Genomic DNA, 27,648 nt, shown 5'->3' on the forward strand with positions numbered 1-27,648 from the left:
CCTCCGTTTTTCTCCCACCTTTCCCTCTCCCTGGTTCCCTCCCCAACCTCCCTGCAATGTACAGTTGGTTTACAGCATATTGTCTTGTAAGTATTGCTGTTGCATATCAAGTGCAAAGCCCTGAGTTCAATCCCCAGTACTTCCAAACAAAAGTCATACTAATGTTCTGAAAAAAAAATCTTCCCTTTTTTAAAGAATCAATTGTACTGGTTGGTTATTTTGTGCCTAAGTATTATTTCTTCTGTTCCCTTACATTAGATCTTTTTATCTTGACAAATGGGCCAATCATAAAACCTGTGTTTTAACTACAACTTCTACATTTTATGTCAGTCATTTGTTTTTGTTACATCATACTGTAAAAATTTATGTTTGGATTCAAATATTTTGGAGTTTAGTTATTTCTTTATACTTTATATCCCTTAATACAATACCTTTTTAAAAAAAGAAATGGCAACAAAATATTCTTTTAAATAATATGACATATACACATTTTAATTATTGGCATGCAATGAATATAATAAAAACAAATTGTTGTAATTGGAATTTGAAGTAAAACATCAATCAGCTATGTAATATTCATTTCTACTGTGATTATTCTGACAATGATATTTATTCGAAAATACTTGCTTCCATCTATGTACAATATTTTGCTACAATCATGGCTTGGTAATTTACAGAAGTAGTAGGTGAAAATAAAATCTGCTTAATGTGAGAAAAGCAGATCTAGCTTCTATTTGTGTCTCTTATTTTTATCTATTCCCTTTCATTATCAAAATCATTAAGTCCCATCTCAATCTTAAGATCACTATTTAGAGTGAATCCTTGAGCCAAAGTTCTCTTTATTGCATTGCATGGTCTACATATAATATCTACAAGTCTTTTGATATGTGATACATATAATTGTTTTCTTTATAGTGAGAATGATTTGACCAATTTCACATCAATATTTTTCTTAATAAAAATGAAAAAAAGCAATTTTAAAATTTCGCTGAGACAGATAATGATTTGTTGTATACTGATAACTTGTGTTTTAAATGAATTGGATAAAATTGCCTTGTCAACTTGGTTGAATTTAGTTGTGCCATCCTTTATTATGAAAGTTTAAACATATGTGCATGTAAACATTTTTATATGTCCCCATAAATTAGGATAATACCAGGATAAATAAAAGTTCCTAATAAAATTTGAAAATCAAGAAACAATATTAGCAAAGTGAGGTATAGATTAAACTAGAAGCACAATTTTAAAGATAAATGCACCATATACAGTTTTCTTTTCATGTCCTCTTTCTGATCTTTTTTTTTTTTTTTTTTAATCGTCATGGAGCTTGAACTCTGGGCCTGGGCAATGTCCCTGATCTCTTCAGCTCAAGGCCAGTGCTCTACCATTTGAGCCAAAGCACCACTTCCAGTTTTCTGGTGGTTAATTGGAGATAAGAGTCTCACAGACTTTCCTGCCTGGGCTGGCTTTGAACTGCGATCCTCAGATTTCAGTCTCCTAAGTAGCTAGGATTACAGGTGTGAGCCAGCAACACCCAGCTTGATCTTTTTTCAAAACTGTATGAAGTCTAAACAACATAATCATTCCCTCTGTAAATAGAAGCCTTATAATTTATGATTGATACAAATAGAATGTCATTAAAATTATTTTAAAGTCATGGAACATATTAGTTGCATTTAGTTATTGTGTAACAGAAATAGCTTTAAATGAGTTAAATAAGAATGGAGTTTATTTGAAGCACCTTCATATGATTTGTATCACAAATCTTTTTATATATGAAGAGTTTGCTTCCTATATATAAAATTGTCATCCTAGTATGAATTTGTCATAATAACACATATTATGCATATTGATTAGCATGTATATTTGCATCTTCCATGCCAAACTTGCTTATTTTATTTTTAATTAGAAGTAACTAAATAACTTATTAAGAAGTAACATTTATATTTAGAAATGTAAAGCAGTAAAGGCTGGATAATTTATAAATTTCATTGATTATATAGTAATCAGTTGTAACTACTGATCCTAAAAGGATTAAGATGTCTAGACTGGTTTATTTTGCCAAACAATTATATCACCATTTTTTTCCATTTCTTTATTTTCAAAATTCTCATGTACAAATTAAATCAGATTATAAAATCTTTTCCTTTCTTTAGGAAAAAGTCAAAGAGAAGGAAGAAAATCCGAGTCTTGTAAACCAATTCTTAAAGTAGAATATAAGACCTGCAGGAACAGGTATGTATTTTTTCTTTGGGGAATATGGAATATACATAAAGAACAGAGACAAGGAAAGCAGATAACTTTTAATTTAATATATTACAGTTACACATAATTATAAATATATTTACTGGCTGGATCCTCTACAATAATAAAAACTGACTTATTTGTTGTTCACTATGCATATCTATAAAGATTATTGTTATGAATATTGCAAATAATAAGTATTAGGTGCTTTAAAATTTTTATGAGTAGTTGTATTAGTATCATGTATATTCTTTTTAACAATTAAGGACAGAGTGTTGCTACATGCTTGTAATTTAAGCTACTCTGGAGGCAAATGTTAAGAGCATCCCAGTTTTAGGCAGACAGCCTGAACTAAAATATAAGACCCTATTCAAACTAAAGCAAAAATGCCATAAGAGTGTATCTAAATAGTGAAGAACTTGCCTAGCAAATATAAGGCCATGAGTTTAAACCCAAGTACTACTACCCCTTTCCCTCAAACAAAGAAAATTGAGGACTTTTTGGCCATACATACTACAAGGAGCAATATTCATTAAACAAAAGCTATGCAGTTGCTAATGTTGCTTATAAAAAATTAGATATATAACAACTGTCTATACTTAAGGATCTTCATTCTGAAAATGGAATGATTATATTTAGTTGGAAAGCTAATGCTAGGCATATTGGCCTGATTTAAAAATACTGGACTTTAAGGTGTAGAAGATAAAACATCTAGTATTTAAGAGAATTTTATTGGATTTATAGCCATAATATCCTATACTTCTTCAATGTTTATTTGCTAGAACCAGTAGTGTAAGTTCTTTCATCTAGGATTACCATAAGCTCTGTCTAAATATTGTTTTAAGTGCACATTGGATATTTCTATTTTACCTTATCTATATGTTTACATTAGAAAGTTTTGTAGTCACTGTATTACAGATGAAACTGTAACCCCTCTGTACTTCACTTTGACAATAAAATAAAAAAATTTTTAAAGAACGTTTTGTTTGTATCATAGATATATTTAATGTTTATATCTAACTAGTTTTCTAAACTGTTCATAGAAATTATATGTTTTAAAGTTTTAACTTTAGGTATATATTAGTATTAGCCTAACCTAATATAACTGGTAAAATAATTAATGCTTTATACAATATAAATAACATATTAAAATTCTTTGATTGTTTTAATATGTTATCTTCTGTTCTTAAAATAAGATTTGTAACTTAAGCTTTGCTTGCATCTTTGCTCATCTTGCTATATCTCTTTTTTAATATTTTTCTTTAAGTAATTGTACAAGGGAGTTGTCTTTCCCCAAAGCAGTTTATGAATACAGTGCATTTTGATCAATGTTGCCACTCTCAACATTCTCGCCCACCCCTCCGAACCCACTCCTTATCCTCTTTTCTTAATTTTTAGGTTACATATTGATTTTTTTTGCCATTTAACAAAGGAGTTTATGTATACAATGCATCTTGATCTGTGTCATTCCTTCAACATCTTCACTCCCCTTTGGCCCACCCCCTTGCCTTATTTTTCTCAGTTTTGTTATATATACAATCAATTCTGGCCTGCATTCTCCTCACTTCCCTCTGATATGTCCCTTTTTCCCCAGAAGCCCCATTATCTAGAATTTTTATATTCTCACCTACAGGTCTAAGCTTTCTTCTGTCACATTTCATTTCACTAATTTTGCTTTCTTATGGACTTCACTTTTTTTCTTTCTTGGGGATTTTGGGCCCCACACGCCAATTAAATGTATATTCTAATATAAACTAATATTCTAATGATAGTAATGTGGAGTTGGGGAACCAACTGTCCTTTTGAAAGTCAGTGAGCATTTCCACTTCTCTTGTTCCAACCCTACTGCCTTTCCTCAACTGTACTCCCATACTTTTAGGTCTATCTACTAGTTATTCTAATGGTTAGGATTCGTATCCAGAAAAGAGGAACCATTAAAATAGTAGGTTGTTGGGTGAGAAAGTTAGCATTTGCAGTCTTTTGCTTTCTGTCAAATTGCGTTGTCCATAATCCCCATTGGATTTATCCTTTAAAGACTTTGTTGTTTGATTTCATATTATCTTAAAGGACTTCTCCATCTCATTAACTTTTTTTTTCCTATGTAGTGAACCATTCATAATATTCTCTGGTGGGCTGTCCTATGACAAAGCTTGCAGAAGACCAAGTTTAACTATTATGCATGGAAAAGCAATTACAGTACTTGAAATGGATCATCCTATTGTTGAATTTCTAACTTTATGTGAAACACCTTATCCAAATGGTAAGTAATTAATGTGAAACTAGTAATGTTGAAAAATCATTTTTGCAATGACAAGTTCCTGATGAAATTAAGGTTAAATGTTTTCAGTTTTGGCAGCAGACATCCACTGTGGTACATACAACACTGTGAGCTACAGGTGCTGGAGCAGGTTCTGCAGTTGTACCTGACAAACTGGAAGTAAGACAGATGTAGTGCAGCAGTGCTGGCGTTTCAGGTTCTAATATCAGGTAAGTGCTTTAAACTTTGATAAGGATGGTGGAAGCTGAGCTGGGAGGGTCCGATAGGGGTCCAGGGTGAAATCACTTGGGGAAACTGAGGTCTCCTAATAGTCTCTCCTAGACCAGCTCCACCCATCCCATCCCAATGCCAATCAAAGTTAAAGCACTTACCTGATATCAGTGATCTGTAACTCTGGTGGTACTGTATCTGTTTCACATCTGCCTTTGCTTCAAATGCAACTGCAGTACCGCTGATTACTCTAGGATTGCTGATGTATGGTTAGTGATTTATTTCAGTTCTGAGAGTAGACAGAGGTCCTTCAGGAGGAGAGTGCATGTGCATTTTTTATCGTGAATATAAAGACTTGTTGCAAACATAAAAATGAATCTAAACTCATAGAAGCTGCATATTAAAATCTAATGGTGGTACAAAAACAATATTTTAATGAAATCTAAAAATGAAGAAAACAGAAGGAAATCTGAGTTTAATAATTAAAACAACATACTATGTAGCCATTACATGTTCAAAAGGAACGTGGGTATAAAGGGAGAACACTAACTTGGGAACAGAATATTTGAGTTTATGATGTAGTCATGTCACTTTTTAACTATGTGATAATGCTTAATGATTTCTATTAATTATTTATAGAAAAAGAATAATAACACTGGTCTCATGTGGTTATTGGAAGGCTATATTAAAGCCTTAGTCAACTATGAAGACATGTCTGTTATAAATTTTATTATGGGACATATTTATTTATTTAAAATTATTTAGTTTCGTATTTAAAACAATATTAATAATGATATAGTAACGTTTTCAGTTACTACAGACAGATTACCCATTATGTTAATTAATCAAAATGTTTATTGAATGCTTCTATGATATTAGTATTCTAAGGACTTGTTGAGCATTCAGATGAAGTAGAAAAGTGATCTCTGGGGGCTGGGAATATGGCCTAGTGGAAGAGCGCTTGCCTTATATACATGAAGCCCTGGGTTCCATTCCCCAGCACCACATATATAGAAAACGGCCAGAAGTGGCGCTGTGGCTCAAGTGGCATAGTGCTAGCCTTGAGCAGAAAGAAGCCAGGGACAGTGCTCAGGCCCTGAGTTCAAGGCCCAGGACTGGCAAAGAAAAAAAGAAAACTGATCTCTGATACCAAATTGCACAAAACCTTACTCAGATCAGTGAGTAATTATGACCAGTTTAGCTGAAGAAGGACCTCAAATGCTGAAGTACATGCTTCAGAGTATGTATAATATATCATCTTATAGACTAAATAGTTGATAGCTGAAATATCCATGCATACCTTCACAACAAATAAGATTTAAGCAGACATTGAAAAAGAAATTGGGCAAGGATTTTTATAAATTGTAAAGTTCTCTGTGGTAATATTTATAAAAATTTGAAAGTATCTTGCAGATGCCTAGAAATAGGTAGCTAAGGAGAAATCCTAAAGAAATACTAAGATAACCAAAAGCATTAATTTTAATAAAAATTTCCCCAAAGTAGCATATAGTTTTGAAGAGATATGGAGATTTCAGAGTCCAGCTATAAGTAATGTATACTTAATACATTCAAGGCCTCAAACAGGATAGTTTCTGAAGGAATGGAATGAAAAAAAATCTGAAGTTGGTGTACAACTAGAGTAGGGAGTGATATAGTAATGCACAGATAACTACATGCTTTAAAAACTATCATTTACAGCAATGATTTTTGGAGAGAAAGGTAAGATTGAATAGAGTTTTTAGAGAACAGAGAGAACATGTTTTACAATTATTTGTCTGTCAATCATCAGAATATAAATATTCTCTGGAGTTGTGAGAGTGAGTGGTAAAAAATACAAAAAGAAAGAGTAGGGCTGTCAAGGGAGTGTGAAGAACAAAGATAAAGAATAGAAATAAAGGACAAAGCTGAGATAGGAAAATGTCTCCTTTTATGAACCTTTTGGAAGAAAATTTGCTAGCAATGGAAACTAAAAATACATGGTTACAGAGATCAAACCTATGTCTGTGGTACCTAAATTTCAAAACATCATTAAAATTTTAAGACTATTTCTAATGGTATTTACTAATCTGTGAATACACAGTCAGCATACCTATTCACTTCTATAAGTGAACTAATAAGTCTTTGTCTCACAGAAAAATGGTAAAGGAGGATTGAAATGTTCATTTGTCATAGGTTAAGAGAAGTAGTTTAATTTTATTTCAGTGAAAGATAAATGAGTCTTATTAATTATTTAAATGTGTTTTAACAATTAAAACAATGCATCAAAACATTAGAAGAGAAATACACAATACATAACAGTACATAACAAAAGTTTATTACTGCCCTCTAGATGCTAACAATATTACTATATCATTATCATCTGTTGGGTATAAACATCTTCATATTAATTGTTCCACCTAATCTTTCTAACAACTAAGATTGTTGTTATGGTGCTTTTTCAATGGGTAAAGATCAAAATAGCTAAACTAATTTGCATAATGTTAAACTTTTAGTAAATAAGACACAATCGAAAGATATGTCTAAGGAAATCTTGTTACTGGTCATCACAACACATAGGTACTTCTGTAAAGATGAAATGTATGCTGCCAGTTTTTATTTGTTAAGGAACAATAAAATAGATGTAACTTTCTAAAATTTATCTTTTTAAATTATATTTTATTATCTTTAAGTAGTTGTACAAAGGAGTTTCCATTCAACAAATCAGCTTATGAATACAATGCATCTTGATTCAGGTTACAGTTTACCAGTGTCTAGCTGTTTTATTTTTATATTGTTTAGATCCTAACCAGTGATGTTCTTAAGCAGAGATAACAAAAACAGCTAGTTATATAGATTGCATTGTTCTTCACACCACAAAATAAAATGTATCTAAACATTGGAAAAATCATAATGAAACCCCTTTGTACAACCAATATATGCTAATAAAATGGAAAAAAATCAATAATGGGAAATGATTTACTAATTGATAACAATTTTTCTTAATTTTATGTTCATTTTAATATTAATTGTTACAGTGAAATGGGCAAATCCTTGAATCATAATTATATTCAGATATATAGTTCATAATTATATAGTACTAAATATATCATTATATATTTTATAAACAATATTGAAAACAAAGCTAAAGGTAAGAAAGAATAGGAAAATTTTAGTTTGAGAACAATTTGAATAGCAAACTTACAAAGACTGCATCCTGTCACATAGATAAATACTCAAATAACAATGCATGACAGTTCTTTTCTCAGCTTTTTGTTTGTTTATATGTTGCTTTTTCTTTCAAATCCATGCAAGTTGTAAAAATAAACCTGAATAGCTCTAGAGCTTCTCGGGTCTATTCTAGTATTTCAGCTTCCTGTCTAAAACTTGAATTTTCTAAACAAAACTCTTACCAGATAATTACTGATTATTCCTCAATACTCCTCAAACTAGACAGTACAAACTGTTGATATAGTGAAAAAATGATGGAATTTAGAGTCAGATGTTTTGGGTTACAGTTTGAGCTTAATCACTGACTAGTTGGTGACCTGTGTTAGTCTCTTCTTTGGACTTCGATTTTCTTTGTAAATGAGAAAAACAGTAATAAGTGCATAAGCTAATGAAATATCATATATGTAAATGTGTTTATAACTATCTTTCCCTTGAGAATAAGTTACTGTAGTTTTCCCTTATCATTCCTTTATAAATAGAAAACAATCTTTTCCTTGACTTCAACTGATTTGTGCCTCTCCCTTCTCCAAATATAAATCATGTTTATACTAGTTCTTACTCTTTTCATAGGTCCCATTATTTCCCGAGTTCTTAATATCTTCTGTTCATGATTTGTAAGGATCCCTAGAATGGAAACTCCATGAGTATATGTTAGTCTTCATCTCCGTATATCTTTTCTTCTTGGAACAATTACTTTAACATTTTGAAGGACGAATAGGAGACAAGGAAGGAAAAATGGAGAGCTGACTAAATTTTAGGGACAGAATAAGAATAAGTGGTCTTACTTTTGTAGGGAGGTGAATACATATCATGCTCATGTTACTTTATTGGTACATCTCTTTGTAGGCCTGAAATCAGACCTTGAATTCTAGGTTTATGGAAAAATCGGTGACAGCCTCATCCTACTCAAATTATCTATTACCATCACTTCATGATTATTAAGATGCATTTAACATGACATTATTCCACTTTTTTTTGTTTTTCTCTCTAGTATTCATTACATTAAATTTGAGAAATACAACATATATTTTATTAAACAACTGTTGTACTTTGGTTTATAATCTGGTTTTCTGAAGTTACTTAAATAACATTTTTATAGGAAATAAAGAAAATGCTGTTCTGTGATACTTATAAGATATGCAGTGTGAAAACTTTTTGATTTCTTCTTTTTACTTGCAGAATTTCAAGAACCTTATGCTGTTGCGGTACTTCTGGAAAAAGATCTCATTGTAGTTGATCTTACACAAAGCAAGTAAGTTATTTGCATATAGATCAACACTAGTTATTTTTAAACTACTTATTATAATTAAAGTGCAGGACTACAGTTTGATCTAATTGGTACTAGTATTCTTTAGATATTAAGTGTTCCTTAGGTGAAAATTGTTTTGCTAAAATTACAGAAATACAGTTTGGCTAAATAATGATACCTAATCTAGGAATATTTTTATAACACTGAGAAAATTGTAAAGCAGCATCTGATGTTTGGACAGAAGCATTTGAGGATGGAACACAAAATGCATCACATTTTTGCCATTTCCTGAAGCAAAAGAAATTGTTATAACTTATAGTATAGCCGATCATGACCCAAAGGAAAATTGACTAAATGAAAGTGATACCTGATAAACATGTTATTAGGCTGCTTCACAAATAAATATAGAAAAATTCTTAGGGACAGAGATTAAAGCCTTCTTTTTGTGGTTTGAAATCAGGACCTCTTGCTTTCAGTTGGTACTCTACCACTTGAGACATATCTGCATCCTATTTTTCTTTGTTGTTTTGGAAATCAAGTATAGCTTTTCTATTCAGGATACCTTGAACTAAATTTCTCCAGATCTCAACTGAGATCTTCTTTGACTTACTTTTCTTCTTATTATTCTTTTTTTTTGCATTATGATATAGGCATTTGAAACAAATATATAATGCTGTTGATATTGTGGTTCTTTAAAAGTGATATTGATTCATTGTTTCCCAGTTACATATTTTCATTATAAATAGTAATAGAAATGAAACTAATTTTCCTTCATTATATGTTCTAGACACACTTATCTTGAACCCTTTATGTTTTCTGTAGATTCTGTCTCCAACCCCTGAACAATTTTCTCTTCTTTTTTGTCCTAATTAGCAGCTTATAAACCTCACACTAGTTAGTAGAGCCTTATTAAAAAGAAATCTTCCATTACCTTTATAATTTGGTTAAATATCCTATTATGAGCTCTCATAGCCCCCATGTTTCTCACTTTATTGCATACATTTTTCTTTTTGGTGTTAATTATTATCCTCCTATAAAACTATAGGCTCCACAAAAGGAGAGCTGTTTCTTCACATGGAGTTATACCCTCAATAAATTTGTATTAAATAAAATAGTCTGATTTCTTTTTTCTTTTTTTTTTTCCAGTCCTGGGGCTCGAACTCAGGGTCTGGGTACTGTCCCCTAGCTTCTTCTGCTCAAGGATAGCACTCTACCACTTGAGCCATAGCACCACTTCCAGCTTTTTCTGTTTATGTGGTACCCAGGCTTCATGCATATTAGGCAAGCACTCTACTACTAAGACACATTCCCAGCCCCTACAGTCTGATTTCTAATTTCCACATTATTTACAAATGTAAGACCCACAGTTCTTTATTTTTATACTAATTTGTAGCTTATAAAATGTCAAGATAGGGTTTTTCACTATTATCATAACTGAATTCTACCTAGCTTCCCTTCATAACATTAAACTTGATTAATTTGTAAATACATAAGAGTTTATGCTCCATTCTCTAAGGAGTTTTAGTACAGTTCTATTAAAATGCACCTGTATAATCTCATAGTATTTATTCTTTATGTGTCTTGTTTTTTATTATTCTTATCTAATTGTTAATTATATAACTTGGCATTTTCAAGTTATTTTCATTAATCTAATATTTTCCTTATTGCTTTACCTTAATATTTAAAAATTTTACATGACATTCCCTTTTCATTAATACTATTTGAAATTTAGCATGACTAATTGTAAATGTATTCTCTTTTCCTACAAAGAGTTACCTCTTGGTGCTGTTGAATGTTATACAAGTTGTAATTATGGAGACTTTTGCAAGTATCTTTCTTGCCTTCCTTTCTTTCCTTTTACTCCTCAATGTGAAGCAAGGTTCGGCATGTACATTTTTTTTTACTCTTCTTGGTTTCTTGGATTCATTTCCATTTCCATGCAATGAGTTTGCAATATTATATCTGAATACTTTTGTAAATTTTTAATTATTTTTCTTCAAAATCTTTTAGGCCATTGTCTGATATGTAGCTGGCAAATATATTCTCCCATTCTGTAGGCTGTCTTTTCTAGTTTGTTGGCTATGTTCTTTGCCTTGCAGAAACTTTTTAGTTTGATGCAGTCCCACTTATCAAGTCTTTCTATGATTTGCTGTGTTTCTGGATCTTTACTCAGAAAGTTTCTACCTGTGCCCCAAAGAACTAATGCTTCCTCTACTCTTCCCTGTAAGTTTTATGGTTTCAGGGCTTACATTGAGGTCATTAATCTATTTTGTATTGATGCTGATGCAAGGTGGTATTTACGGATTCACTTCCAGTTTTCTGCATGTGGATATCAGGTTTTGCCAACACTATGTCCTTTTTTCCAGCCTGTTTTTTTTTTTTTTTTTGGCTTTCTTATTGAATATTAAATGGTTGTACATCTGTGGGTTTCTTTCTGAGTCTTCTGTTCCATTGGTCTTCAGACATATTTTTGTGCTAGTACCAAGGTGTTTTCACTATTATGACTCTGTAATAGAATTTCAAGTTTGGTATTCTCCTTACTAAGGATTACTTTTGCTATTTAGAGGGTTTCATTGTTCCATATGAATTTTGGGATTGTTTTCTCTATCTCATTGAAGAATGAATGACATTGGGATTTTGATGGGTATTGCATTAGATTTGCATATTGCTTTGGGCAGTTTTACCATTTTCATGGTATTATTTTTCCGGTTCAGGAGCATGGAAGGTCTCTCCATTTCCTTAAGTTTTCTTCAATTTCTTTCTTAAGTTTTCACTATAGAGGTTCTTCACATCTTTGGTTAAGTCCATAATATACAGGGAATATACTAGACCCTCAAAATGCCAACAATTTATAAATGGGATAATGAACTAAAAAGTGTCTTCTCAAAAGTAAAAAATGGGGGCTGGGGATATAGCCTAGTGGCAAGAGTGCCTGCCTCGGATACACGAGGCCCTAGGTTCGATTCCCCAGCACCACATATATGGAAAACGGCCAGAAGGGGCGCTGTGGCTCAGGTGGCAGAGTGCTAGCCTTGAGCGGGAAGAAGCCAGGGACAGTGCTCAGGCCCTGAGTCCAAGGCCCGGGACTGGCCAAAAAAAAAAAAAAAAAAAAAAAAATTAAAAAAAAAAAAAAAAAAAGTAAAAAATGGTCAGAAGGTACATATCTCTGTCCATAAAGGAAATGAAAATCAAAACAACATTGAGTTTCCAGCTCACTGAGTTAGAATGGCCATTATCAAGAAAATAAACAATTGCAGATGGTAGTGAGGATGTGGCCAAATGGAAACCTAATATACTGTTGGTGAGAATATGAATGTGTTCAACCACCCTGAAAAGCAATATGGAGGTTCCTCAAATATTTAAATGTAGAACTCCCTACGATCCAGCAGTTTATATTCCTGGGCATTTACTCAAAAGATTAAAAAACCAGGATACAGCAAAGCCACCAGCACAATCATGTTTATCACAACATTATAGCCAAATTATGGAATCAACCCTATGATCCCTCAATGGACAAAGTGATATATATATACATATATGTATAGATATGTATATCTATACATACACACATATATATGATTTTACTCATCCATTAGAAAAAATGATATCATACCATTTATAAAGAAATAAAAAGACTTGGAAAAAATAATGTTAAGTGGATAAGTCAGACCCAGAGAGACAAAGGACCCAGTTTACTCTTATATGTAGAAGCTGTATTAGTTTACAAACATGTAAGTAGATACATTGGGTGGTATGCAAGTATGTACAAGCATATTAACTGAACTTCCAGGGAGATCTCAAGTAGTGTAGTTCCTTAGAAAGCTAAAATCAAAGTTCAGCAAAATAAAACAACAGGAAGTAGTTACTCAAAAGTGTGGAATGGAGATAAATGAAGAGAAAAGAAGGAATATTCAGACAATAATCCAATGCATATACTACAAAATTAAGAAGACTGAAGGAAGGGAGTGTACAGGGGAGGTAGGGGTGAGGATGTTGAAGGGGATGACATTGATCAACATATATTGTATTAATAAACTTCTTTGTTAAATGACAACTTCTTTGTACAACTATTTAAAGATAATTTTTAAGGGAAAAAAATTATTTAATGGCCATTTCTCTTTGACTATCGACTAATGTGATTTTCCCCAACTATTTTCATTACATTATTTGCCTTCTTGTGTGCCCATTGTTACATCTTGCTGTTATCAAATTCTAAGATGTAGATCTGGTCTTTAAGGTGATTACTCCTAACTTTCTTTGGTCCCAGAAGTGTTAATAATTTGTATTCCATAACAAAGAATTTCTGACCTATCCAGTTTAACCTATTTGTCATTTACTAAACATGAATTGCTTTTTTCCACTTAATTTTGCATATACAACTATCCTTATTTGGGATACCATTCCTTATGCAGCATCTTACATTGTTAGAAAGCAAACTGTTGACAAGGTAGCTCCAAACTCTCAATATACCATATTCTCAGGCAATTGGACTTGAATATCTAATTAAGCTCCTAGTAATATTCTGAGAAATTTATGTGTAACAATTGCACCCTTTCCACAATAAAAAAAAGCATTGTATCAGAAGTAATGTGATCACACAGACTTGGAACAAAGGTGTCAAAAAATATGATTCTCCCCATGTACTTGGTAATAGGAATTTCTCAATATAATTTGACTAAGAATTGTTTATTTGATTCTGCATTCATAGTATTTAAATTATGGTAGACTTAATATAAGAAGTTAATTGTATCTGTCTATACCCTTCATTGCTACTGTTCTCTAGTGTACCTAAGAAATTATTTGTAAATAATAATATCTTCAAAACCTATATAGTACATACATCTTCAATTATTCCTGCAAAAAGTTTAAAAATTTATCTATATGATACCTCCCTTTGAAAACGATATCAAAGAGTCCATGTTTCTTTGGGTCTGGCTCACTTCACGTAGTATAATTTTTTCCAAGTTCTTCCATTTCCTTACGAATGGGGCAATGTCATTCTTTCTGATAGAGGCAAAAATTCCATTGTGTATATGTACCACATTTTCCTGATCCATAGGGAATAATTAGCACAGGTTTAGGCTAGTCACAGCAGAGGATCACAAGAGCCTAAAAGCTATACCCCTATGAACACACAAGATGATGCTAAGTGAACTGAACTCCCATGTTTCGGAAATGAGTGTTATCTCACTGTTGTAATTACTTTCAACATGCCATGTGAAATAATAGCTTCTTTTGTTGATGATCCTCTTGTATCCTTTCCTGTGGTTGTACCTGCGCTACCACTGTATCTCATCTGAATACTGGATAATGTATATACTGGTATTAGAACTAGGGAAGCGAAAGGGAATATCAAAATCGAGAGACAAAGGATAAAAAGACAAACGACTCCAAAAGCAATACTTGCAAAACCATTTGGTGTAAACCAACCGAACAACTCATAGGGGGAGGGGGAAAAAGGGGATTTGGAAAGGGTGAGGGGGAGGGGATAATGAGGGAGGAGGTAACAAACAGTACAAGAAATGTACCCAAGGCTTAACGTATGAAACTGTAACAATAAATAAGAAAAAATAAGACAAAAAAAGAGAAAAAGAAAGAAAAAGAAAAAAAATTCAAATTTTAATATTTATAGTTTAAATTAAAATACATACTTGATACAATTTTTAGTAAATTGAACTTATGTAATAGGTTCAATTTAATGTAATGTATTTATATTAGTTAAGTGATATTGATACACATGGATCACATGTGCATCAACAATGCACATAATAATCATACGTGTTATTAGCACTGTGGGTCAGAAGTCTGCAAAGAAAATGAATTTATTTGAGGAAATTTCCCCTATTATTAATGGAAGAATTAATACATTTTATAGATAACAATATTAAAAAGATAGCAGTCTTTAGATAATATTAAAAAGAGCATTTTGTTTAATGTTCTTTCTATAAATAACTATTAAAAACAACATTCTATTCAAATGGTTATTATGTTATATTACTAAAGAAATAAGTAGATAAAGTTTATAATTAATGTGTAGCCACATTCTAGGTCTTACTTTATTATAATGTTTTTATCTTTGTAAAATGACACTAATATATGGTCTTTATCTATTAGTTTTCCAATCTTTGAAAATCCATACCCAATGGACATTCATGAATCACCAGTTACATGCACAGCATATTTTGCCGATTGTCCTCCGGATTTGATTCTAGTACTCTATTCTATAGGAGTCAAACATAAAAAACAAGGATATAGTAATAAGGTAAGAGTAAGAATATGAATAACTATTCTAATATTCATATATGAATATATGTGGTCATGGCTTTCCCATTATTTTGATTTTTTACTTTCCATGTAGAAGATTTCCACTAAATTTCTTTTAAGTTATAACCTAGTGTCTATTAAAGATATAACTTATGAGGGCTGGGGATATGGCCTAGTGGCAAGAGTGCTTGCCTCGTATACATGAGGCCCTGGGTTCAATTCCCCAGCACCACATATACAGAAAATGGCCAGAAGTGGCACTGTGGCTCAAGTGGCAGAGTGCTAGCCTTGAGCAAAAAGAAGCCAGGACAGTGCTCAGGCCCTGAGTCCAAGCTCCAAGACTGGCCAAAAAAAAAAGAAAAAAAGAAAAAAGAAAAGAAATATATATATATATATACATATATATATATATAACTTATGAAATTCAGAATTTCCTAAGTGTTATAAAATTTTAAGTCTACAAGAGTATATATTATGCACTCTGTATATCATTATATACTTACCTATCATTATATGTCATGTTTATTTGTGTATAACTTGCACACTTGAATATATTAGAATCATGATATGTTAAGAAAGTCAAGAGTCAGTTTTTTGTGCTTTGTAATTTATTCATCAGTGGTTTAGAGTATAAAATATTAAGTCATGTACTAGTAACATTATAAAATTTATTTTTAAATATTTCATATGAGGTTCAACTATTTATAATTACCATGGGCCATCAATTCTTATTTCTGTTATTTGCCTATACTATTGAGATGGATAACTCTAGGACCACTACTTATTTCTTTGATAAATACTACCACAGTAATTTGGTGGCATACAGACTATGTCACACATTACATTTATACATTGTATTTATACAGTTAACACTTTGAACTGTTTAATGGGATCTGGCAAAAAATGGTTAATACTATTTTTAATGGGAACAGAATTTTGCATTTAGAGAGGTATTTGTTTAATGAAAGATTTTAAAAAGATACCTACTTTCATCCTTGACTATTTTATAGCAACCTACTTTTAAGTAAATCTTTTATCATATTTTAAAGTATTTTCATTGTGAGTCATTCTAACAAGAAAAACATAATACATATATATTCTTCCTGAATAAATCTATTTAGGAGTGGCCAATCAGTGGAGGAGCCTGGAACCTTGGAGCACAAACATATCCAGAAATTATTATTACGGGGTAAGTGAGATGCATATGTTTTAACTTTATTAACAAAATGATACTAGTTAAGTACTGATACTTTTCTGTAATTGTGTTCTATTGTGACTAACAGTTTAAGAGTAAAAATACCAGAAATAACTTGTCTCCAGAAATTTTAATCTTGGTAAAAGACATAAAAAACAGAATTCTGAGGATTATATTTGCAGAAGGTAGTCACAGAGGACTCAAGATTATCTCATGATTATGAGAGGAAAGACTTCTTGTAGAAATAGTAAAATATTAACTTTAGGATGGTCTTTTCCAATTCTCATTCCTGCTAGGTTTAGGAGTAACATTGATTTATAACCCTATTGTTATGATTTGAATATGAAATGTCCCCTATTTGTTTATGTGTTGAATTGTTCCTAGCTGGTGGCAATATTTTGGGAGATGGTAGAGACTTTAGTCAGGCCTAACTGGAGAGAGGAGGTCTCTAGTTGCATGCTTAGAAGATTCTATGCAGTTCTGTTCCCTTTTCTCTCCTATCCAACATGAGGTGGATAACTTCTGCCACATGTTCCTATGGCTATGATTTGTGAGCTACCCTTCTCTACCATGGCATCCTGCTGTGTGATAGATAGAAACTTCTGAAACTGTGAATGAAATAACCCTGTTGTTCAATAGTTGATATCAAGTGTTTTGCCTCAGTGATAAAAAGTCTAACATACCTACCAAATGGTTAAAGTGAACTGCACTTTTTTTCAGAATATGAACACAATATTTTATTGTATAATTAACTTTACATTTTACATTACCTTACATTTTAATTACCTTTCTTAACATTCAATTTCATTATGCTTTATTATACTTAATTCTTATTTTTAATGCTCCAACTTATAATGTCTCCTTTTTCAAGATTTTCTTGTAATTTTAAATGGTACCAAGAGTCATCCCCTGTGAAACACTGGTGTAAAGAAATAAAAACAAGAAATAAAAGTATCTAAACTTTCAGCCTAGGATTCTTGAATCTTGTCCTTCAGTGCACATTTGCTGTGATTATTTACAGAAATTTCCCTAAAGCAAATAATACATATTTTACTTGGTGAACTGCAAATTTTATACTACCAATATCAGTACTTTAAATAGTAATCCACTTCATATTCTATTATTAAGAATAGAAAGGTAGGGCTGGGGATATGGCCTAGTGGCAAGAGTGCTTGCCTTGTATACATGAGACCCTGGGTTCGATTCCTCAGCACCACATATACAGAAAATGGCCAGAAGTGGCGCTGTGGCTCAAGTGGCAGAGTGCTAGCCTTGAGCAAAAAGAAGCCAGGGACAGTGCGCAGGCCCTGAGTTCAAGGCCCAGGACTGGCCCAAAAAAAAAAAAAAAAAAGAATAGAAAGGTAAACAGCTAAAGGTAAACATGAAATCTAAAAGATAATAAGAAGTCCAATTAATAGGAGGATGTACTATAAGTAAATATACTATTCCCAAGTCTTCCATGAATTACAACTAAAACCCTGTATGTTATGTATAAGACAAAGGATGACTGGGAAAGGGAAACAAATATCAGACTACTAGAACTGCAAGTCCTTGAGAACAGTGGGTGGTGAGTTCCTTAGGTTTTCTTTCAATTTGATATATACCAGATACAGAATTAACATGGAACTATGAATGGGCCCAGACATAAAACAAAGAAAAGCTAACACTCTTTAGCCAAAGGATTAGGAAAGAGACATACTACTAAGGCAGAACTTTAAAAAAAAAAAATCTCTCTATTTGAGTTAAACAACACATACATCCATGCAAAACTATAGCATCAACCCAATGTACTATAGCAAAGGCCAATTTGATAACTTAAATTTTCCCTATTATTGATCTGTCACATGATCTTTCACCTTATCCAGTGTTAAAGAAAGAAGAATATGGAGCTGGCATTTATTTAGCTGGCTAAAACTCTCTGTTGGTGTCAGTTGAAACCATATAAGGACACAAGATCCTTGCTACTACCTACTTTTAATTAGGAGTCACCACTCCCCATGTCAGTGGAAGTCAAGTAGGGCAAGAAATAATAAGCACAGGCTTAAGAAAGCATTCAAGAAAATAATGGCTGAAAGTTTACCCAATTTAGCAAAAGATGTAAACCTACGGAATCCAGCAGTTGAGCAAAACTGAAGAAATCCACATCGAGATACATTGTGGTCAGACTTCTGAACACTAACCACCAATGAAAAATGGAAAGACATAAAAGAGAAAAGACACTTTATGTATACAACCAAACCAATATGTTTAATGACAAAATTTTCATGGTCTTCAACTTGTTGGCCAAGTACTCTGCCACTTGAACCTCCCCTTTAGTCCTTTTTGTTTTTTCAGGTAGAGTAGCTACAAGTATAGGCATTAATTACCATGCCAGGTTAGTGACTGAGATGGGGTTCTCACTAATTTTTTTTTCCAGTCCTGGGCCTTGGACTCAGGGCCTGAGCACTGTCCCTGGCTTCCTTTTTGCTCAAGGCTAGCACTCTGCCACTTGAGCCACAGGGCCACTTCTGGCCGTTTTCTGTATATGTGGTGCTGGGGAGTTGAACCCAGGACCTCATGTATACAAGGCAAGCTCTCTTGCCACTAGTTCATATCCCCAGCCCCTCACTAAATTTTTACCTAGGTGAGATTTGAACTGTGATTTTTGAAACAAATACCCACCTCTAAGAAGCTAGGATTACAGATGTAAGCTACCTCACCCAACTGTAAATCATTCTTAATTCACATATAAAATTTAAAAGATAATAGTAAATAATTGCTAAGGAAATTCTAGTGGCAAAGAAGTTTTGATGTCATCAACATCCCAGGAGCACAGCAGAAACTGGAAAATATGGATCCATGGTCTCTGGGATTGAAGCTTCTTTGCAGCAGGACCAATGAATGGAAGTTGCCATGTAATGCACCTGGTGCAATGATCTACTGTTGTCCCTGAAACCACAGAATGGTACCACCAATATGTGAACTCTAATGTGACAGAGAAACCAGTAAGAGAATCAGAAAGTCATGGACTCACGTAAATATAAACCTGTGCTGGAACAAAACAGAGTCCTCAGATTGGAGGACATCGCTACCTGCTGGAGCTTCATCTAAGAAATCAAGGTGGTGAAAATCTTAGCAGTGGGATGGGTAGGACAGCATGACACCTTCCAACCAGGGCAAAAACTGCTACAAGAGCAACAACAACCACACAATGCAAGTTGGTGTGAAGCAGCAGCTTACACATTTAGTGAGAACTGTGTGTGACTGGATGGTTGCGGGGTGGGGAGTTAGGGAGTTGAGGGCCTAGAAGTGAAAAGCTTTCAATGGAAATTGTATTAAAATCTTCCAATTCTCCCTACCATATGAGCATATAACAGACACCATTCCAGAGCTAAGTGTCCAAGTAGACTACAATCTAATGGTTTGAAAGACTCAATCATAGGGGGAAAAATTAGTCTCTCAGAAGATTAACTAAAAATTCGGAGTTTTTATTATGTAAATTTGCCTTGTTGCATTCTTATTTTGGTTTTCTTTTTTTATTTACTTGCTGTATTAGTATTTGGGAGATATTTGCTTATAATAGGTACCTGATTTGGGTAAATTTTCTATTGTTTCCAATTTTCTTTTTAGTTCTGCTCTTCCTTCCTTCCTTCTTCCCTCCCTCCCTCCTTCCGTCCTTCCTTCCTTCCTTTGTTCTGAAGTCATTGTATGTGAGCTACAATATCCACCTTCAGTCTCATGTTCTTATCTTATAATTGTTCATTGTATTTATATTCCTCTATTTACTCTTAGATTACTGTCTCCCTTGTATCTACTTCTATCTCTATTTCTCTGTCCCAAATCTTTCTCTCCCATTTTTGCTTCTATTTCCTCAGCCAAAATGCTTCTTTGTTACTGTTAGGTAGTAATTGTGTTACTATGCTATCTTTTTATCTATTTTGTCAGTTTTCTCCCTAGACACTACCTTAAGGCAAACATCAACTAGCCCCTTCTCATTAGCCTCTTCTATCAAACTTAGACCTTATATTATTTATTCATTAGTGATATTCCCCCCTATTTTCTTCCTATTGCAAACTGTATTAACTAAGGTCTTCCTGGATCACTGTATTTTCCTGTATTCCTCTACAGGTACCAAAGTAGTATTAATGATTGGTCATCTTTATAGATTGACAAAAATCTCAGGTTTGTACTTTATGAACTGTGGTAACTTTTGAAGCTAAGTTATCTATACTTGAGTAGGATAGAGGGCTTTACCATGTCTTAACTATACAAATGAGTGTTTGATTACTAAGCCACACCAGCACACAATGTGTGACTAAAGATACACTATAACTCGGCTAAGTAAACTTAGTTAAAATACAGAATTTTCTATCTAAAAGGACACAAAAAATTAAAACTCTTCCACCAAAAATGTGGCCTTAGATGCTTAAATCCCCATGAAAAAAATAGAGAAAAATCAAGGTAACACATCTTGTTTGGGACCTAACACTCCACAATGAATGAGTTAACAGGTAGTGAGGAGGAAAAATTTTCAAACAAGGAATTCCAGAAAAATAAAGAGTATTCAATGATATTCAAAGATGATACAAATAAACAGCTAAGTGATATAAAGAAGATAATGCAGGATATGAAAGAATAATTCTGTAAAGATATCTGTATTGTGAAAGGAAAACAAACAGAAATCTTAGTAACAAAAAGCAGAATAACCCAGATTAAAAACTCATTTTTAAAGCCTAGCTAATAGAATAGAAGTTGGAAATAGAGTATCAGGGATTGGGGGTAAAATAGAGAAATTAGATTAAAGACAATGAAAATGTACTAAGAAAAAAGAAGTAAGGCATGTAAGACCCCTAGCCACCATGAGGAGACCAAATGTATGAATCATGGGTTTAGTAGCAGGAGAAAAGATACAGATAAAGGCATAGACAGTAGCAGAAAATGTCCTCACTCTTAAGGGAAGGCTTTTACAGGAACTTTCAAAACATCAAACAAACAAGATCAGGCTGAAAAAAAACAGCATATCATAATTAAAATATTAAATACACAGAACAAAGAAACAAAGCTGAGAAGTAGTAAGTCACATAAAAAGGTAGAATCCATCAAAATAACAGATTTCACAACAAAACCTACATGTAAGGCAGGCATGGGATGATATATCACAAGCACTGAAAAAAAATAAGATTAGTGTATCCAGAAAAACTATTCTTAATTAGGGAGAAATAAATTTTGAAAGGAATTCATGACCACTACCTAGCAATGCAGAAGAACTGAAAGGAATTCTACACACAAAACAGGAATATACAGGAAAGAATAAACTTCACTAGAGGTTTAGATTAGCAAATCAGAAATTAAAATGTATGTATCACCCCCCAAAAATGATAGGAGATACATACTTTTCAATACCAACTCTAATGTTAATTTCTTAACTCTCCAATCAAAAGACATAGAAAATAAAATTAGAAGAGACAAAAGAGGTCACTTCATTCCAACAAAGACAGCAGTCCATCAAGAAGAAATAACAATATATTTTTACCTCTTTTATGTTTGTTCTTATGAATGATACTGGTATATTATTGTCTTTTCTTGTCTTTTTTCCTGGGTTTTGGTGTAATGATAATACTGAATTCATAAAATATATTGCAAAGTATTTTTTCTGTTATATTTTATAGATTAGGTTTCATAGAATTGATGGATTATTAATAAATCTTGATACAACTTTAGGTTTATAGGTTCCTTTTGTATTTTTATACTATAAAAGTTATCTCAAAGCTGAGCCTTAGTGGCTCACACCTATAATCAGGGTGCTGAGATCTGAGGATTGTGGTTCAAAGCCAGCCTGGGCAGGAAAGTCAATGTGACTCTTATCTCCACTGAACTAGCAAAATAAGCCAGAGTAGCATTGTGGCTCAAGTGGTAGATCATTAACCTTGAGCAAAAGAAGCTCAGAGACAGAATCCACATCCTGAGTTCAAGCCCCAGAACTGGCACAAAAAAAGAAAAAAAGTTATCTCAGTTATCTTCACTAAATGTATGTTTTTGTATTTAGAATGTTGCTCATTTTATATAGGCCATATTTTTACTCTTTACTATTACACATAAAATATTGGTATACTGTCGAAGGAATTCTTTTTCTAATATTTAGATTTTTATTGTATCATTTAAAAAACAAACCATTGTTTTGAGTTTATAAATAAGTTATCATATACTATTGTTCATTTGAATGTTATTTTTAAGTCAAAATCTTAAAAGTAGTAACTGAAGTTTTCATGCATTTGAGTGACTATGCTTATTCATATGCTTTTATTAATACTAATTTATTTTTTATTTAGTCATGCAGATGGATCAATAAAATTTTGGGATGCTTCTGCAGGTAAGTTTTAAATTTATCCCTATAAAGCAGATTGGTTAATATTTAATTATGGCCACCCACCACTTTTTTGTGGGGGCAGTTACATTTCAAAATTTTAGCATAAATTTATGGCTAAAACAATGATGTTTGTTGGGATTAGTTTTTGAAATGTGTAGGGAATTGAGGGAGAGTGATGGAAGGGTGAGTCTGATCAAAGTATATTTTATACCTATATAAACATGTCAAGGTGAAACTTATACAGCTAATTAATACTAATAAAACATGAAAATAAAGTAAAAAATAAAAATTTTATTGTTTCCTGTATCATTAAATCAACTTAAAGTATTTCTAATTCTACTTCTATAATATAGAACAAAGACCACAACTAAATCACTCTGTCAGCAGTCTTAGCCATGAGATGCCTGGTACCATGCCAGATTAACTGTTCCAGAATTTCCTTTTAGCATCATTTTGCCAGCTTTGTCTTAGGGCAGTTTCCTTTATTCCATTAGCCTTGAATTTCCTTTCCTAATTATCTCTAAGCCCTGTCAAGGACAAAAGAAATTATTTGATAGCATTGAATGTTATTTACAAATTCTTGAGAATTAAGAATGCTTTCAGGTAATTTAAGGAATAAATAAGGCATTCTACTCAATATTGAAGGGCATACAAAACTATTATCTAAGCTTCAAATCTATTTCAGATTTTGCCATTGTCTCAATATCCTATACTTCTCTTGAGGATCATTTGGAGGAGAAACTTTTTTTAAGAAGAGACTTATTATCACCATGGTCTCAAATGGAAAAACATTCCTCCAAATAAATATTACTAAAAATAATTCAAAAAACCAGAGCTTAAGGTGATTATGCCTAACCCTTTCTTGATGTAGAGCCAGTCAGATGATGTCCTTCTGAATAGATTAACAGATTATTAAATTTCTAGTATTGCTATCTGATAAATTATAATTTTCATTTGAAGGAACATCTTCAAAAAGATTTTCTGAGACAAAAATCTCAATATGTAGGCCAAACTGGGCTGTACTCTGCATCATACTGCTTCTGCTTCTCAAATACTAAGATTACAGACTTTCACCATATAAAAGTTTTTGGTTTTTTTTGAGAAAAGTAAACACTTTGAAGATAGTGTCAATCTATTATTTAGTAATCAAAGGGAAAACTGGGAAAAGAGATTGAGGGTTTTCCCCTGGGAGGAAAAATAGATTCTGTATTGCCATCATAAACTTTTGAATTACGATGTTTTCATCCGTATACAGTGATAAAAATACCCATCTCATAGGACTTTTCTCAGAATCACTTGAGGAAGCAAGTATTATTTGGCCTATATGTTTTTAAATGTTTGGATTTTCCCTGTAGTTTACCTTTGGTAATACTGAAATGAGAATAAGACATTGAGTGATAACTAATTAAATGAAGTTTTTCTAATTTTGGCTTTAGTTTTGTGGTCTGAAAAAGGTTGAACATTTAAGAAATAAATTTAAATTAGAGGATAACTGTTTCAATATTTTATAGTTACTCTGCAGATGCTGTACAAGCTAAAAACTTCAAAAGTATTTGAAAAACAGAAGGTAGGAGAAGGCAAACAAACATGTGAAATTGTAGAGGAAGACCCATTTGCCATTCAGATGATTTACTGGTGTCCAGAGAGCAGAATATTTTGTGTATCAGGAGTCTCTGCGTATGTCATAATTTATAAATTCAGCAGACATGAAATTACAACAGAAATAGTGGTAAGTTCCTTAAAATTTAATTTGCATACTTAGTTTCTTAAAGTAACTATTATAGATTTGAGAAATTGTTTGGCCTCAAGAGTACTATAAGCCAGGAGTATAATTCATGACATCTTAAATTGTTGTTACTTAATACAACCTATCACAAAGTGGTTGTTTTAAAATGACAAAAAACAAAACAACAAAAACACTGTTTATCAAAACTTAGTAGGTTCGTTTAGCTCAAAAATCAAAGAACAAGCCAGGGCTAGTGGCTACTCAGGAGACTGGTAATTCAAAGCCAGTCCAAGCACAAAAGTCCATGAGACACTTTTTTTTTCATTTCTTCATTGTCAAAGTGATGTACAGTGCGGTTACAGTTTCATATGTAAGGCAGTGAGAACATTTCTTACCCAATTTTTTACCTCCTCTCTCATTTATGAGACTCTTATCTCCAATTAACCACCAAGAAACTGAAAGTGGCACCGTGGCTCAAAGTGGTAGAGCACTAACCTTGAGCAAAAGAACTTAGGGCTCTGAGTTCAAGCCCAGCAACTGACAATAAATAAATAAATAACAAACAAATAAAAGAACTGTGTTTTAAGTTAATCTTTCCATAAATTAAATATCATACTTTTCAAATATGGTACATTTCTTTGATGTTACATTATACCTTTGAGTTGCTTTGGTGCTAGATATTCCTAGCAAAAATCAATCAATTCCTTCTAAATGCTAATTTCTGCTTTTAGAATTTTAGTCTATTATTTTTATACTTTTATTGATAAAGCTAATTATATGTGAATGTGGTATACAAATGATGCTCTAAAATATGTAGAGTGTATGCCTGTATATATTATTCCAAATATACACACATCCCTACCTATCTACACACACACACACATATTTACAACATATAAGTTATATACAATTTTGATTTATTAGTGTGGGCTTTGTTCAATAATTTTTAAAGTTTCTGTTTTTTGTCAACTAATTTTCATAGTTATTTGTCACCTACAGTAGGTTATTTATAATGATTTTCTTTATAGTAATATTTCTATAGGGTAAAAATAATTATGGTGCTAACTTACCTAATCTTAATGTTTAAACCAATAAAATGCTCTGATTATTCAAAAATAATGATTCTCTCGGGATAAATTCACATAAGATGCCTATATTTTTTTCTATTTTACCTTTTTCCCATAAAAATAAATATCTTATAGAAGTCTGTATGTGCCTCTACCTTAACAGCTAAGATTACTATTTTTATAGACCAGAAGTCAACTAAACCTAAATTTTAATTCTGTCTTGGCCACTGAATACTTCTGTAAATCAGCATCTCATGAGGCTGCTAGTCAGTGATGAAGACTGGGTGCATTTCATTTACACCATCTACTTAATTTCCTTTGTGAATATATGGAAAAAATGGACAATGAAAGTAAATTGGAAACTTTGTGGGAAAAATTTGTAGGGTCTTGTGATGATTATATAAATACATTAGAGCAGTTTCTTACTAAGCACTCAATAGCTGATGACTATATTATCACCACTAGAAGGTTGTTTTTGAAGTAACAGATAATCATTTTGTCATCTTTCTATATTTACCAACTCATATTGGCATTTTTATAAGATTTTAAGGCTGAGAAAAGTGAGGAGCTTTTTTAGAATGTAAAAATGTACCTTTTACATTTTAAAGCAAATGTTTATTATGAAATCAATTTTGTTATTTTTGTATGGGATTTCTTTTGGCCATACTGTGGCCTGAACTCACCTGTTATGCAGGTACTCTACCACTTGAGCCACAAATTCAGTTCTTTTATGCTTTACTTATTTTTTAAATATAGTTTTATATTTTTGCTTAGAATTGAACTGCTATCTTCTTACCTGTGCTTTGCACATAGCTGGGATTATAGGTGTATACCACAACACCCAGTTTATTTGGTTTCATACTGTTCCTGCCCTCTGAGTTGAGTCTTAATTTGTGGTCCTTTCAGTTTTCACTTCTCAAATAGTTAGGATTATAGACATGTACCACCACATGCGACCCATAAAACAGGGGTTTTGTTTTTTGTTTTTTGTTTTTTTTGTTAGGGTATTCCTTACCTCTTCTCTGCTTTAGGAATTCCTACTCCATTTTTTTTTTTTCTTGCCAATCCTGAGCAATGTTCCTGGCTTCTTTCTGCTCAAGGCTAGCACTCTGCCACTTGGGCCACAGCGCCACTTCTGGCCATTTTCTATGTATGTGGTACTGAGGAATCAAACCCAGGGCTTCATGAGGCAAGCACTCTTGCCACTAGGCCATATTCCCAGCCCCCATAAAACAGTTTTAATTAAAACATTTAATGCAATCATAAATTGTTAGTTAAATATTTTTAGTTTTAAGAAATATTTGGGATCATCTTTTTATTCCTATATAAATTATCATATCAACAGTATCATTCTGGCAAAGCAAAGGAAATTACACAAATGAAAGCTATGGTAACAAAACTCAAAATGTGGAATTTCTTTTTTGTTTATTTTTGCTTCTGTTAGAGTCTACCTGTGTGGCCTAAACTGCCTTTATCTCCTAATCCTTGTGCCTCCTCTTCCAGAGTACTGGGATTACTGGCTGGGATTCTACACATGGCCAATATGGAATTTCTTTGGGGAAAAAAAATGTTACTGAATTAGTATCAAATAAAAATGAAATGAGGGGCTGGGAATATGGCCTAGTGGCAAGAATGCTTGCCTCCTACACATGAAGCTCTTGGTTCGATTCCCCAGCACCACATATATGGAAAACGGCCAGAAGGGGCGCTGTGGCTCAGGTGGCAGAGTGCTAGCCTTGAGCGGGAAGAAGCCAGGGACAGTGCTCAGGCCCTGAGTCCAAGGCCCAGGACTGGCCAAAAAAAAATGAAATGAAAAGTTTTTTTAGCTAACAGGTTTTATACAAATAATATCATCACATAAA

At 32.7% G+C, this 27,648-nt stretch overlaps 1 protein-coding gene across 4 annotated transcripts in view; it reads left to right on the top strand.

Annotated features, from left to right (window-relative positions):
* Stxbp5l (syntaxin binding protein 5L) overlaps positions 1 to 27,648 on the top strand; it is a 179,606-nt gene that overhangs the window by 90,734 nt on the left and 61,224 nt on the right. For all 4 annotated transcript variants that reach the window (XM_048346722.1, XM_048346724.1, XM_048346723.1 and 1 more), the window contains exons 10-16: positions 2,157 to 2,235; positions 4,350 to 4,504; positions 9,119 to 9,191; positions 15,303 to 15,450; positions 16,574 to 16,641; positions 22,956 to 22,996; positions 24,505 to 24,722. In XM_048346722.1, the coding sequence (XP_048202679.1) occupies positions 2,157 to 2,235; positions 4,350 to 4,504; positions 9,119 to 9,191; positions 15,303 to 15,450; positions 16,574 to 16,641; positions 22,956 to 22,996; positions 24,505 to 24,722 (782 nt within the window). The remainder of the gene's footprint in view (positions 1 to 2,156; positions 2,236 to 4,349; positions 4,505 to 9,118; positions 9,192 to 15,302; positions 15,451 to 16,573; positions 16,642 to 22,955; positions 22,997 to 24,504; positions 24,723 to 27,648) is intronic.

The sequence above is a fragment of the Perognathus longimembris genome, chromosome 5 (genome assembly GCF_023159225.1).
Source record: "Perognathus longimembris pacificus isolate PPM17 chromosome 5, ASM2315922v1, whole genome shotgun sequence".
Lineage (NCBI taxonomy): Eukaryota > Metazoa > Chordata > Mammalia > Rodentia > Heteromyidae > Perognathus > Perognathus longimembris.